Source organism: Mustela nigripes, chromosome 2 (genome assembly GCF_022355385.1).
Source record: "Mustela nigripes isolate SB6536 chromosome 2, MUSNIG.SB6536, whole genome shotgun sequence".
NCBI classification, from domain to species: domain Eukaryota; kingdom Metazoa; phylum Chordata; class Mammalia; order Carnivora; family Mustelidae; genus Mustela; species Mustela nigripes.
The window spans coordinates 31,816,242-31,832,476 of record NC_081558.1 but is presented as its reverse complement, the minus strand read 5'-3'; the positions used below and the strand labels follow the sequence as shown (position 1 = coordinate 31,832,476).

The following is a 16,235-nucleotide window of genomic DNA, read 5'->3' as shown; positions in this document are numbered from 1 at the left end:
TGAAGTAGTTCATTAAATTGCAGCCCTGACCAGCCTCCATGGGGAGAATCAATACACTGATATAAATGACAGACATTCCCAAAGAAGAGTGTTATTTAAAGCACTGCCTGACATAATGCGACACTGAGGCCCAGTGAAATTAACTTAAAGACACTAATGAAGTGGAATGATCTTTAAAAAGAAGTGGCGTAGTGTGAATTCACATGAAAAAATAAGATAGATTATTAAGTTAAAAAAAAGTAAATTTATAACACATCCAATGTTAACGTGTATGAGGGAACAAGAAACATGCAGCCAAACAGGTCTATGTGCCGCATCTAGAAACCTTCCAAGGGTATGTGCCAAACTGCAGCCCTGAGAAGTAACATGGAGGAGATTTATTCATTCTGATTTTATATTTATCCTCTTCTTTCATATTTATTTTTCTTTTCATGTTAACAATGAAAAAAAATCAAAATGCCTGTGTTTTTGCTTTTGAATTGGTGTGTTTCTGTTAGCTGAATGAGAAGCTCAGGAGTCCCGGGAGAGCACGCACATCCTCTTTTGTGTCCCGGCATCTACTGTTCCATAAAACAACAACAACAAAGTAAAAAGAATAAATGACCCCAAAGTTTGCATTATTGCACTATTTTCAACCCCTACAATATTTAGAAAATGCCTAACGACTGAATATAACACATCAAGGCTTTTCATTCCAGTCAGTACGCCTCATTTACAAGAAGAAGAAGAAGAAGAAGAAAAAATAAAAGGCTCCACACAAGCTGGAAGAACAACTCCCCTGAATCCATACACTAGGTAAATTCCTCCGGTTGCTTGAGCCAAAAACCCCATGAGTCATTCCTTGTCCCTTCTTTCCCCATACCGCTAATCCCCCATACATCAGCAAGCCCTGATGGCTTTCCACTTCCATGCAGCCTGCAATGCTGGCCATAACCCTCAGCTTCGGCAGCCTCTGCCACAATCTCAATCTCAGCCTTTTCTCCTGATTCAGCCCTCAACTGGACTAGAGCAAAACAGCCCACCAACCGGCCTCCCTGATTCTGCTCTTGCCCCTATGTTCCACAGAGCAACCATCCATCAGATCAGGACACTCCCCTGCTCAAAACCCTCCAGCGACTTTGAATCACCTGCACTGTCCAATCCTGATCCTTTGGTGGCGTACGGGGCCCTGGACCACTGGGCCCCAGTCCTCCCTTTTCTGAACCTTAACTCAGACCCCTCACATCCTTACACAATGCTTCTCTGCCTCCTCACTGGCCTTTCTGCCATGTGCATTTCCACCCCAGAGTCTCTGTACCTGCTATTTTCTCTGTGTCCAACACTGGTCTTCCACATCCTCACATGGCTAGCTCTTTTTTTTTTTAATGAGCTTCAAAATCAACACCTTAGAGGAGCTTTCTCTGACTAGCCTTACCTAGAGAATCCTGCTCTGGTGCTCATTCTCTTGCACATTATTCTTAGCCTTTATCACTACTTGAAGTAATCTTATTTTACTTGATTTTTGTCTCCACCCTCCCTAACTAGAATATAAGCTGCATGGGAGACACTGTTTCTGTAGTTCAGTGGGAGCAATGCCTAGAGCCGACAGGGGGTACTCAATAAATATTTGTTAAATGCATGAATAACATCATGGCCAATTTATTTATTTTTTTAAGCAATTGGAAAGGCACATTAATAAAGGCAGAGATTCATAAAGAGGAAAAATTAATACATTTTAGAACTACAAATTTAAATGTGGCTCCCATTAATGGCATAAATAACACCACATAAAGACACTGCTTATTACATAACCAAGGAAAAAAGGTAAAATTCTATTAGCTAGGGACAAAGTGGTTCTTTACTTGATACTACTAAAGTCACACAAAAAAATTAATTAGCACTGTTTGGCTTGTGACAAAGAAAGCTGAATTCACTGCATTTATTTTGTATCACTCTACTTGTGATGACCAGAAGTTTAGGTCAAATGGTCAATTTCAGATTTCCACTGAGAGTTAAACTGAACGTCCACCTTGATCTCATTCCCGTTTTGATGTGTCTGCTACGGTTAGCTCCCTTCCCTGACTTAGCCCTGACAGCTGGAGAAAGACCTGGCGTATGTCTCAGAAGCAAAAGAGTTAATTATGTTTGGCTCTGCAACAAGTTTCAATCTTTATACTGACTGAAGGAATAAATATGCCAACCAATTCTCTAAAGAAGCTACTGAATGTTATGGGGCTTAAACAAAAAGAGGAGGAGCTTGGCTTTGGACTACGAGTATTTAGGGTTAAACAGAGTAGGAGAACAGGCTGAAGAGAAATTCAACAACTATGCTAAATCAATTACCTACTACCATTACGTCTTCAAATTACTGAATGTTCTCTCTGAGGTAATGGGTTTACAATGCTGACCCAGCTACTCTACGCCAACTTTAAAGTTCTACCTGAGCTTGGACATCTGTCACTAATGATAGTTTTGTGACATGTGGAATTCATTACATCTTCCCTAGATTTTCTTTTAACTCTATACATCCTTATTACATGCAAGAGAAATGGATATGAGCCGCCAGAAAACCTGGCCTGGTATGTTTTATCCATGTGAAAGAAATTTAATTTAGGGGAGTTTTATTTGTAAACTGGGAATAGAACTATCCACTCGGATAAGAGCAGGAAATGAGACAATACATACAACAATGCTTTGTGAATCACCAAATACTATTTAAAAAATCATCATTAGTCTGTGGACTTTTAAAAGAATGGAAATCCTGAAAAGATTAACTATCACTAAAAGTTTCAAAGTAGTAAAAGGCCCAGATTATGAAAATGCAGTGGCCAAATTTAGCCAGCACACTGGACAGAAGAGAGAAACATTTTTTTTCTTTATCCAAAAATAAAGTTACTTAATAGTGAAATAAAATAACTCATTCAAATTACCTGAAACTGTTACTTTCAACCAGATGGCAAAAGGGGAAAGGTGTTTTTTATTAAACAGCAAAACCTCTGCTTTGTGATGTAGATTAATTCAATCAAAGGATAGCAGTCACCAGTCACAACTATATGAAATGCTGTCAACAATGGCAATCAGCCCATCGGCTCTCACAGATTAAGACTCATTCTGCTCATACACTAACATTCTTTGAAACCAATTTAATTAGCTCAAACAAGTATGAGTACTTTCTATTTACTCATTTTCTGGTGAAAATTACATTTCTGAAAAATATAATTTATGCTGCCATCTAAAAGAACCCAAGCCACCTCAGTGCACTTCACGGAATGTGTGCGGCTGTTAATTTTGCAGGATCGCAGTATCTGCAAGTAGAGAAAGCTGTAAGATCACAGCAGTATTTCTGCTAATGCTACTTTCACAAAGTTAAGAAAAAGCCAGACTTGTAATATTCCTGCACCCCCACCCCCATCTATGAACAAAGATCTGAGAGAGGAAATGTGTTTTACAATGAGGACCAGACTCACACACCGCTCCTGGTGACTGGCAGGGGCTCAGCACATAATCAATACATAATACCAACTGATAAAAGACCAAGGGTATTCGTTCTCTGTGATTCTTCTGCAGATCAAAATGTGACTTGAGAATCTGCTTCCTAGGCATGACGACTTCCTAGGGTTAGGGCTGGCCTCAGCGGACAGCTCCTTCAACAGGAGAGGAAACCAAATCCAAGAGCTGGAGCTGGTGTTTCCCAAAACACAGAGTAGGTTTCACTTCCCATCATTAATAACATTAAATCTCAAGTGATAACTTACTCCTTTTCCAAATCTCTTTCAATTCTTCTGATAACAAACATCACATTACTGGGTGGATAATACTTGCCTAAAACGTGCTAGTCTCCTCTTCCACAAAGGGAGCAGGCCTCGGGGTTCAGAGCTAGCACCGGCAAGAACATCAACAAGGAAATTTAATCACCTCCTCACTTTATTTATTTTTATACTTAGCATCTATGGCAAACAACACCAGTCTTCCTGATGATGATTCTGGTAAGGTTTTCTTTGCAAAGGATTTATTTAAATAGAAGTGGTATGATATAAAGAAAAATATTAAGTGGAATTATGTAAGCAAATCATAAGTAAAGAACCCAACTGATTAAAACCGGGAAAGGTAGCACAGGCACATGTGACTATGAGGCCTTGCTCAGGGACTCGGGGCTGAGCCAAAAGGTGAACAAATGGGTCAACTTAACTAACCTGGGGCAAACTACTTTAGCAGCAGACATTCAAGTAGGGTTTCCATTTCTTAGTGGTTCTAACTACGGCACCTGTCCGAGCTACATCAACAGCATTCACTTAGCCCACCGAAGTAAGATCACCTCACGTCTGCACAAAGACAGGTTGAGAGGAATTAAGGTATTTTTCAAACACAAACTCAAAGAGAAGCACAGAGCAAACAGCAGCAAGCACATGCACGCAGCGTGTCAGAATCACTTGGGAAACTCTTACAAAACAGAACCCCAAAGGCACCCCACAAATCATCAGCCAATCCAACCTGTTCAGATCCACAGCCAGTGTACAGAAACAGGACTACACATTTTATGCTATTCAGTAGCCAGTTTAGGACCAACACATGTGTTACTAACTGAGATTCCCACTGTGGTAAACAACCTCAAAAGGAGGATACTTCTGGCCCTATGGAATGAACGTCACCGTCTCAGCCCTCCTCTGTACTCAAAGATTTAGAGGCAATTAACAGGACATTTCCAGCATGTAATAAAAAAAAAGTTAAAAATCAGTTTAAAAAAAAAACAAGGGCCTCCTTTCGTGCCATCCTTGCTAGACTCAACAAATTTCTGAGTGCCAATCTATGTCACTCACCGTGCCAGGCCCCGGGACTGCAGAGCAACAACCCTGACAGAGTGGAGGGATGTGCTGGGGTCACAGTGCACCCCGGTCAGCCTGAGGTTTGGACTCGGTCTCCAGAGTGGTTGGGAATACAGATTGCTAGGTCCTATCCCACAGATTCCCATCTAGGCGGTCGGAATGGTCCTTGGGAAGCTGCCCATTTAGAAAGCTCCTCTCTGATTTAGATGCACAGGAGGTTTGGGATCCAATGATTCAAATTATACTTTTAAATCTGAAATTAACAGGTAGGAACATCTTGCTCTCAAAAATACTGAGTAACTAAAGGAAAATATGAAGTATCCTGGACTACTTCAAAACATTAAAACATCAAGAAAATACGATATTACTATGCAGTTTCCAAGAAAAAAAAAAAAAGTTTATATTATGAAAGCAAACAGGTCTATGAGAAACTGGGAATGCCACAATGACACTACCATCAATCCACATCATCGCGCATATGGAAATCCTGGGTAATCGTTAGCTCCCAAAAAGGTAGTTTGGCTAGCAAAAAAATAATATTATCTCTTACTACTCTTGGTAATAAGCTGCTTACCAATTCACAATAACATTATCACCAACACAAACCAATTTATAAGCCTTGTTGCTATTGTGGCTTCCTTCTCTGCCCTAGCAGCAGTGGTTTTAAAGGAACTGCCTGTTGGAATTTATAACAACTGCTCAGTTGTTCATAAAATCACAGATGATTATCAGTAATACATTAATTCACAGAAGACTGCCCACACATTTTCACCAATTTCGTGCAAGGATTAAAAAAAGAAAATCCCTCCATTGGCAGATACGGATTCTTCCGAATACCTAATAACCAGACTATAACGGCCACTGGGAAGGATTGTGAATTTGAAAACTGTTTTTGGTGTTAACATGTAAGAATGGGCCTTTGGGAATTACAACAAAAAAACACATGGGTTCCCCCCAAAAAACTTTTCCTATTATAACCTCTATCCCCAAGGATAGAAGAGACACCGGCAGCACTGGGAACACTTCTTGGTACTGGAGACCCTGCCCACCCCTCCTTCCCTCCAGGTGAGTGGTGTGTCGGTCCCAAATCTCTCCAGGGTCATCACATGGTGCCCCCCTCCACTTCGTGCAGTTGCACCCAACCCCCTACATCTTCAAATGTCCTAACCTCCTGTTTGTTTGCCATCAGCCTTCTCCTTGGTGCTGCCTCACAGAGGGAAGTCCTTCAACATCTCCCAGCCAAAAACCTCTCTCAGAACACGTGGGCCCCACCTTCCTGCTAGGAACTCTTCTCTTACAGCTTCAATATTTCCCTTGCCACCAGAGGGACCAAGCTCTCCGGTGCAACCACACACACACCCAACGGCTTTATCAGTCCCATCCAAGCCCCTGCGTAGCCACAGAAGGTATGAGAGTATGTGAATCTTGCATTCACATCTTCTCATTTACATGTCTGAAGTGACCACCATTTGTTTCTCCTTCTACAAGTATCTTATCAGAAAATACAGAGTGGACTAGGTACTGGTACAGAAAAGGAATAAAAATGTGATTTTTATGGGACTCCCTCACCGCTGCCCCCAATACAGACATTCTTAAAGAGAAAATGAGAGAAAGAAAATCATCTCCATAAGGTGCTAGAAAAACTGGGTTGAAGTGCTTCTGGAAGAGGGGACCAAAAGGGCCCTTTGTGCTTGTGACGTCCTGTTGAGTGAGTCCGTGAGCAAGTCAGTGAGCCTTGCCCCAAGCTGCAGCTTTGGGATTCACACTACCAATTGCCTTTTGCTCCCTTTTGCTCCACTCTGTCACCCACCAATCCTCTCTGGAGGACCACTAAGTCATCACTCTGGGGCTAAGAAACCTGAAGCACTTCCCCAGTGACACATCAAGGCCAGGGGGGTCTAATGGGCACTGAGGCTCTGACAGCTAGTCCCAGCCTGTCTCTGCACATCGCTCATCCACGTGTGGGAACATCAGTTCCGGCCAATGAGGACTCCATTCAGTCATCCCAGACAGCGGGGGATTCCCTGCCTCTGCGCTTGCTCACATCATTGCTACTGTCAACCTAAGACCACTAAATGTGGCTGTTCAGCACACCAATTGTGAAGTTATACATGATAGCCCTATCTATCCCCATCAAAACACTTCCTGTTTTAGGGGATTAGGAGTGATTTTTTTAAAAGTCTTTTCTGGACATCCAGATGGCCAAGAGACGCATTAAAAAATGCTCGACATCACTCGGCATCAGGGAAATACAAATCAAAACCACAATAAGATACCACTTCACATCAGTCAGATGGATAAAATTAACCAGTCAGGAAACGACAGACGTTGGAGAGGATGCACAGAAAGGGGAACCCTCCTACACTGTTTGTGGGAATGCAAGCTGGTGCAGCCACTCTGGAAAACAGCATAGAGGTTCCTTAAAAGTTGAAAACAGAGCTACCCTACAGCCCAGCAATCACACTACTGGGTATTTACCCTAAAGATACAAATGTAGTGATTCGAAGGGGCACGTGCACCTGAATGTTTATAGTAGCAATGTCCACAACAGCCAAACTATGGAAAAAACCTAAAAGTCCATCAACAGATGAATGGATAAAAAAGATGTGGTGTGTGTGCGCGCGCGTGTGCATACACACACGCGCGCGCGCACACACACACACACACATACAGACACACACACACACACACACACACACACACACACACACAGAGGAATACTATGCAGCCATCAAAAGAAATGAGATCTCGCCATTTGCAATGACGTGGATGGAACTAGACGGTATTATGCTGAGCGAAATAAGTCAATTATCATATGATCTCCCTGATGTGAGGAATTTGGAAGGCAGAGTAGGGGTTTGGGGGGGCAGGGAAGGAAAAAATGAAACAAGATGGGACTGGGAGGGAGACAAACCATAAGAGACTCTTAATCTCACAAAACTGAGGATTGCTGGGGGGTGGGGGGTAGGGATAGGGTGGTTGGGCTATGGACATTGGGGAGGGTATGTGCTATGGTAAGTGCTGTGAAGTGTGTAAGCCTGATGATCCACAGACCTGTACCCCTTTTGCAAATAATACATTATATGTTAATAAAAATAATTAATAAATTAAAAGTCTTTTCTGCATCTTCCACAATGGACATATGTTACATACCTAAAAACTGAAGGAAAACATCTGCATATGGGACAACAAATCCATTCTACTCTTCAGAATCACCTAACCTGAAGGCAATTTTCTCCAAGAAGCCTTTTCATCGAAAAGCAATTTGTGTTCCTCCTTGTTCTTAAGGCCCTGGACTGTTTTTTGACATTAAACACAAACCTGCCTCTATCCACAGTTGTACTTTTCTCTCTCCCTCATCCCTATTATGTATCAGGCATTGCATGAGGAGCTTTACCATGTTGTTTCATTTATGGTCACTGAGAACCTATGAGGTTGCTATTACCATTCTGACATTGTAACAAAGGAAGCTGAGGTTGGGAAATTTGCTCAGGGCAAATGAACAACTTATGGTTCTTGCCAGTTTAAATTTAAATCCAGTCTAGTTTGGCTTCAAAATCCTGAACTTCAAAATACTTGGCAATTGATTAACTGCCTTTTCCAATACTAACCTCTATGACTCTTTATCAGGAAGATAGTATCTTACTCACCTTTGTTCTCACTTTAGAGCCTACCCAGGGCTTCACTCAGAATCAGACACTCAGAAAACCTTTTTCTGGTTACTAAGGGAAAAAAATCGATTCCTAAGGGAAAACATGGTGGGATGTTGATATGACCGCATGCCTCTTAAAACAACTGTTGTCCCAACAACAAGCCTTTTTAAGTTTTAGCCTTAAAATGAATCTCAAAGCCATGCTGTCTCCTCAACTCTAGGGTCCCACCTTAGCCTTAGTCTGTTACCATGTCTTGCACCTTGAACTCCTCCCAGCTTCTACCCTTCTCCTACAATTTATTCTCTGCAAATTCACCAGTGAGGTGGACCTGTGTTACTTACTTTCTTATAGAATAAGCCATACAATGCCTCCAAGCTGCTTCTTACTCTGCCCTTCAAGGCTGTGCATGATCAGGGTCTGATCCCTGCCCACAAGGGCAGACCTCTCTAGTCTCTACTTCCCTCCACTAACTACCCTCAACCTACAGCGGTCAGCTGTACACCAGCTCTTCCCTCCATGTAAGAATGCACTTATTCCAGACTGCCACATGGGTGGCTCCATTCGATCACTTACAGCTCAGATCACCAGGGTCACCTCCTCAGAAGCTTTGCTTAAACACTCTATCTATAGAAGGATCCCGTTGTTATTCTGTCTCAAGCTTGCATCTGTAGTAACAAGGACAATGAAGAAACAACTCACAGTTGTTTAAAAAGTATGTCTAGTTAGTTCTGCCTGTCTCTTAAGCTAGGTTGTAAACTGCAAGGAGGTAAATGTGGATCATACTCTACACATCCCCATGCCTGAAACAAGGTGTGCCCTCAAATACTTCTGAGCTATTACTGAACCCAACTGGGTATAAGACGATGTCTTTAGGTGCCATTATGACAAAGCAAAACCATCTTATTTGGATTCTTCCATGATCAAACACCCAGACAGCAGGCCTAGAGCCTAGAAGCCCAGGGATGGCTCAGGGGTTCATGAAATCTCCAAAGACACACTGCTTCATTTCTAAGTACATGTGCATTTTAATGGAAAAGATGTGATAGTTTCATCTCATTCACAAACTGAACATGATGTCAAGCTGGATTTAGAACTACTGAACTTGGAAGTTTCAAAATCAAGAAGACATGTATCCACACTGTGTATATATAATTTTACCAACCACTAAATTCACAACCATGAGGTCTGGAAGGAAATAAACCTTTCACTATGCTGACTCAATATTTCAAAAGAGATTTTATAAAATATATTTTTCCTTGTGTAACTTCAATAAATTAGAAAATACACATCACTTTTAATAAAATTCAGAAAACATCCAACATCTGATAGGCATTAACCCATTTGATCAATTAGAAAGCCTAGCTCCTGACAGAGGGATGAATATTATAGCCTATCCATGCTGTCACTGGCCTTCAGTTTAATCCTGCTTTACCTTTTACCCTCTAATAATGATTTTTAAATGGTTAAGCACTTACCGTAATGTGATTGAAATGCCTGCGGTTTGACAACCTGATTACAGTCGTTACACACCACCAAGTAGAAATCATCGTGGGCTGGACACAGACCAAATATTGGCATGTCTGCAACAAAGTAAGAGAGTATCACTCATCTGGTTCTGATTAATATGAAACCATTTAGCTCGCAATACTTTCTAAAGCTCCTGCCTTAAGATGAAGTACACCAGTTTAAATACTACTCCAGTGACATTTAAAAGTAACTGATGTGCCACCATAACTATTAAGAGAGAAATCAAATCAGGCTTACAGAAACACTGTTCAGAAAGTTAAAATAAAACACACCCAAAATCATCAGTATGAGGTGAAAGAGACAAATCTATTAAAATGCAAACAATGAATACACTTACACAATAAAGCAACTTTAGATGAACTCCACCAAGGGTTATGGGTAAGAACCTGTACCACGTAAAATGCTTAGCAATTCATAAAGCTGTATCATCTAATGGTTTTGTTTAACTATGCATTCTATTCCAGCCATCTGGTTTCTGAGTTCTATGGAACAGTTAAGAAAGGAAGCAGAGGTTTCACTGAAGAGTAAAACTGCTGGTCTGGTCAGCATGTAATATAAAAAAAATTATTTTTATACTCTTTTTTCAGGTCACAAGAACCTCTAGTCCTTTTGCTCACATACTGATGTCCCTGGACTCATGGAACTTTGGTACAAACACAGTATTTCACACATTAATCTCAGTTCAGTCACTAGAATAGGGCAAGATACAAGTTGGACTCTTTATGGTTAAGAAGTTAATTAAAATACAGGGGCCCCTGGGTGGCTCAGTGGGTTAAAGCCTCTGCCTTCAGCTCAGGTCATGATCCCAGGGTCATGGGATCGAGCCCCGCATCGGGCTCTCTGCTCAGCAGGGAGCCTGCTTCCTCCTCTCTCTCTGCCTGCCTCTCTGCCTACTTGTGATCACTCTCTGTCAAATAAATAAATAAAATCTTTAAAAAAAAAAAAAAAAAAAAAAAAAAGAAGTTAATTAAAATACAAATGTGAAACTAAACTATCTGCATGTACACAGAAACTGAGTGTGACTTGATATTTGGTAATACGTGGTTAACTAACAAGTCCTAACCATGAATAATCACTTAACAATAATCTAGGTAGGGAACAGTGCTAACATTTCAGATTCAGAATCTAATCTCTTAAATATTTCAAAATTGGTGAATTTAGGGGTGCCTGGCTGCCTGAGTCAGTAGAGCATGAGACCCTTGGTCTCTGTCTAGGTCGTGAATTCAAGCCCCACGTTGGCACAGAGATTTAAAAAAAAAAAAAAGACAATTGCTGATTTTAAGTATTGTACACTGTCTAGAATATCTGCAATGAATGGATAATTAGCACATTTCAATTAGACAAATAGTTTAGTAGACCAAATACCAAGTTTAAAGGGGAAAAAAGATCCAAAACTAATTGGCATCTGTTTTATTTCCTGTAAGATCTGATTTCACATTTTCTCCAGCTTGGGTGATCATGGTAGTTTTACAGGAAAAAAGAAAATGCCCTGAGGAGATGTAAAGTGATCATAGTCTCAAAGCATCAATGACTGATCTAATATCTACACATAGATATAGCTCAGATTTTCTTAAACAGTTTTTATTACACTGAATTGCACAGATTGCAGGCTATAAATTTGAAATATACCAGGGACCAACAAGCTTCTGGGACGCAATGGCAGCACTGAACAGTTTCTAGGTGCTATGATCTCATTCTTTTCTCACAACTACCTAAGTCGATACCATTACAACCCCTCTAAAAAAGGAGGAAACTGATTCACAGAGAGATGAAGAAGTACTTTGTCTACGTCAGTAGCCAGGATTCCATTCTGACTCACAACAATGGCTTGGATCTGGTCCCCTGAAGATCAGAAGAACCTGATTTCTAGAAATTCCTTCCAGTTTCCACCTCCATTAAGTTGGAATGTTAGAGCTGAACACCTCTGATAAACTGATTAGATAATGCAAGAAGCTTCTATCTAGTAGACTATGGACTTCTGTGACTAAGCTTAATAATTTAATGAAAAATAAGAACCAAACAAGGTGCTATTTTCCTTGAAAGCATGCCCACATTTAGTTAAAAATAGTACATGTGGGAGAAAAGGAAAGGTTATATCCCTGCAATGATCAACATGTAATAAGCCATTTTCCATGGCTACAATTTCTTGACATGACAGTTCATTTTAAAAATAAAATGTAAGTAGTTCCCTTTAAGTTCCATATACCCTGTGCTAAATGCCTCCAATACAAGACCAATTAAGAGAGAAAATCTGAATTACAGGACACAGCATTCATAATTTACAGCTGTGAAGTATGAAATGTCTATAAATATCAAATCAACAGTTTAATTAATGAAATTAACTCAATTAGTTTTATTAATTAAATGGTAGTTAAAACAGCATTAAATTAAGTGGTCTCACTTTAGATTTAGGCAATGTGCTGGTTTTGTGTGGTTTCCCACAGCACTCAATGTTAAGCAATGCTGTTTAAATATATCACTTTCCCTGAAACCAATACTTTGGGGAACGAACCCCCTCCAACCCCTTTATAAATAAAACAACTTTAGAAAATTAAGAACTGTACCAATCCATTCAAGTAATAGCAATTCAACCAGCAACAATAACCTTTATATGGAAAACTGTTCTTTTTTGCTGTGATTCCTTTCTTCCTTTTGTGAGATTCAGAAACACTAGTAAAAATAAGAAGGTAGGGTTCATTCTGTAAGGGACCAGGAATCTATACTTCTGGAAAAACTTCAATTTCCTCAATAACTTAAGACCGTGTGCAATCAATGATGAGGATGAACAGTTGGCCTTTACTGAGCGACAGCTATATACCAGGCCCTGTGCTAAAGACTTTTTATATGGTCTTTCCTACAATAAAATCCTCCTTTTACTGATAGAGACATAAACTTGTCCACTATCACCCACCAAGAAAGCATAACCAGGACTCAAAATCAGGTGTGCTCCATGAGCTCAGTTCTTAGTATCTCACCAGCGTATCACACTCCCTAAAAAGCCTGCCTGCGTGCATGTGTGTGTGCGTGCATTGGTGTGTGTTGTGTTGTGTTCACACACGTGCACGATACACACACACAATCCCCATGGAAAGAAACACGGCACACTTAAATCCAATTCATGTTACCCTCAGAAATCAGGTTCCAGCTATGAAAATCTAAAGCAACTTTAATTTTAGCTTTCTAAATTCTTTACTTTCAGAGATCCATATTTGGAAGTAAGCTAGAAGATACAAAATAATTTAAATAAAATGTCTTTAGGAGGAAAAAAAAAAAAGAGTTCTATATCCTTTTTCTGTACTGGGACATTCCAGAGGCCTTAGCAACAGGAACAGAATGTGGAATGTTGTGGCAACAGAGAAAATGAAATTTTTGTGAGAGACAGTATGTATGTTTCTGAATATTTTTAAAGCGTAAGTTTATAATCAGCCTATCTACAAATTAACATAAAAAACTTGCCCAAATGCAAGGAGGTAAAAGACTGAATTACTCTAAAGAAAAAAAAAAAAGAAACAAGAAATAGAATTGATAAAAATTAGTTATTATTGAATTTTTTTTAAAGTTCATAAAATATACTGTAAACATACAACTTAGTCTATTATATACTTCAAAATAATGAGAAGTTTTTAAATTGTACCTGGCTCCATGGACTCTGAAGCAGTTTGAAAGAATGGATTTTATTGTGTGTAAGCCCTAAATCTTTTTCAGGATTCAGGTCACTCCAATCTTCCATTTAGCAAGTAGCCCAGCACCCACATTTAGGCCATCATGTACTTTGGAGACCCCAGGCCAACACACTGGGAAAGGCTGGGTTTAAGCACATGGACACATGAGCATGTATGCAGAACCTCCACAGGCAAACGTAGAATGAATGCTCTTTGCCGAAACCAGACCCTAAGCAGGAGGGAATGTATTCAGTTACTTTGGTGCTACTATCCCCATTCTGAGAACTGAGTCCAACAATAGAACATGTGTTTTGTAAACAAAGCATTCTACCTTTGCAGTACCCTGAGTGTCTCCCTTCTCCCATGCTCCCCAATCCCCACATGCCAAAGACTCCCACATTTCCGTCTCTAGCCCAGATGGCTCCTGAGCTCTGTCTAGACTCATATATCCAACTGCCTACTAGACACTGCCATCTGGACGTCTTGTATACATCTCAAAAGGAAGAAGCATGTCCAATAGAACTCCACTTTCTACCCTGCCCTGTTCCTGCCCCACAAAACTTTCCCTCTCTTGGGTAAATGATTATCCATTCTCCTTGACTGTTCAAAACTAAAAACCCAGGTGTCACCTCTGACTCCCCCTTCCCTCATGATTTTCAGGACACCAGCATGTCTGCTCGGCTCTACTCTAAAATCTGCATCCACTTCTATTATCTACGCCACTGCTGTAGAGCCTTCCATCAGTACCTTTCTGACCGGCTCTGGAAGAAGTCCATCTATCAGCTGGTCTACAGTCTCTTCTGCATGGCTGCCAGAGTGACTCTCTGAAGTTCTCCAGTAGACCACATCACTACTATTAACATTTCTCTGGTGGCTTCCCACTCCTCTAGGAATAAAATCTTGGCCCTTACCTCAGTCCCCAGGGCCCTGCCAGATATTCATCCACCTCCCTCTCACTTGTACCCTGATTCCCTCCTTGCTCCTCTCTCCTTGGCTCACTCTGCTCCGGGCACACTGTCCTCCACTCTCTCCTAGACCCAGAAAGCTACTTTCAGCTAGGCTCTGCCCTTTCTCTTCATCAGATACCTAGTACATTCACACACTGTCAGGTCTGGTTCAGCTGTCTTCTTGTCAAGGGGCTCCACCTCTTCCACCCCCCAATTAGTTACTCTCCATCACAAATATCATAAGCAGAGTGGCTAACAGAGAGGATCACTCCCATCACTCTAAATCCAGTGTGTCCTTGGGCAAGTCTATAAGCTCTTCGAACTTCATGTGTCAAACGGTAATGATAAACAGTACCTAATTTACTGGGCACTTCACAGGTCTGAAAGATTAAGAGAGTTAACATAGGGCACCTGGGTGGCTCAGTCAGTTAAGTACCTTCAGATCAGGTCATGATCCCAGCCAGGGTCCTGGGATCAAGTCCTGTATCAGGCTCCCTGCTCAGCAGGGATTTTGCTTCTTCCTCTCCCTCTGCCTTTCCCCCTGCTCATGCACTCACACTCTCTAATAAATAAAAAATATCCTAAAAAAAAAAAAAAACCAACAATAGTTAATACATGCAAAGCTCTAGGAGGCCTTAGACAGCACTCAAGCAACAGACCCCTTCCCAGCCTGTGAGACAGGAGTCACACACCCACACTACTGCTCAGAAAACCAAGGTACACAAACATTAAGACCTTGTAAGTTAGTAAGTAGCAGAGTTGAAATTTGAACCCAGATGTGTGGGGCTCCTGTGCCCTGGCTGTTACCAATGTTCTCCCAGCAACACTGCCTAAATCTGCCTCCTCCATGTCACTCCCACTGCCGATACCCATGGTGGTGGCCACCACACACCAGGACAGGTGTCCTCACAGAATCGAGTTTCTTCCCTTTTCAGGCTCCTCTACCCAACTGCCAAAGCTATAAACCTATAAAGCATCAAAGCTGTTCCTCTCCTTGAAGACCTCTGCTGGTTCCAAGATAGGGTTGGGATCTCTGACTAACCCCTCCTCAACCAAGGCCCCAGCACTCTGGCTTCTCCCATCGCTCTGGCCTGAGGCAACCTGCTCCAGTCTCACGACTGCCTGGCCTTCTCAGAGCCTGCCTTGTCTTCCCACAATCCTATTTTTTGGCCAGAACAGTTCCTGTAGCATGCAAAGCGTTCCCCTCTTCCTCCTGGAACTCCCACATTTAGTAAGAACCAGTTCCAGTGCCCTCTCTGCTGTGCTCTTACTCACACCATTCATTATCCCTCTGCAGCCCTTCACTCACTGATTTATGACTTATGAACGTAAGTTACATGCAGACAACTCTGTAAGTCCTGCCTGACAGATGACTCCTTGCCTTCCTCAGCACAGATCCTGAAGATGAGCTCTCGCTGGGTGCTTGTGAAGTTAACAACCAGCACTGAGAACTCTTCCGTAGCTTCCAGTTGCTCTTAGGATAAAAACTGGCCGATGAGGCCTTGACTTTCTTCAACCTGCCTTTCTCCTCACTGGCTCTTTGCAGCTGGCCCTTCCGGCCTTTGATATGTTCCTGGAGCACATCATGCTCTCTCCTGTCACAGTACCCAGGTACCTGCCGCTCCATCTGCCTGGAACCACCAC

At 41.5% G+C, this 16,235-nt stretch overlaps 1 protein-coding gene across 2 annotated transcripts in view; it reads right to left on the bottom strand.

The window, feature by feature from the left end:
- Positions 1 to 16,235, bottom strand: part of ATXN7 (ataxin 7) — a 143,893-nt gene that overhangs the window by 40,443 nt on the left and 87,215 nt on the right. For both annotated transcript variants that reach the window (XM_059390092.1, XM_059390093.1), the window contains one exon: positions 9,931 to 10,035. In XM_059390092.1, coding sequence (XP_059246075.1) covers positions 9,931 to 10,035 — 105 coding nt within the window. The remainder of the gene's footprint in view (positions 1 to 9,930; positions 10,036 to 16,235) is intronic.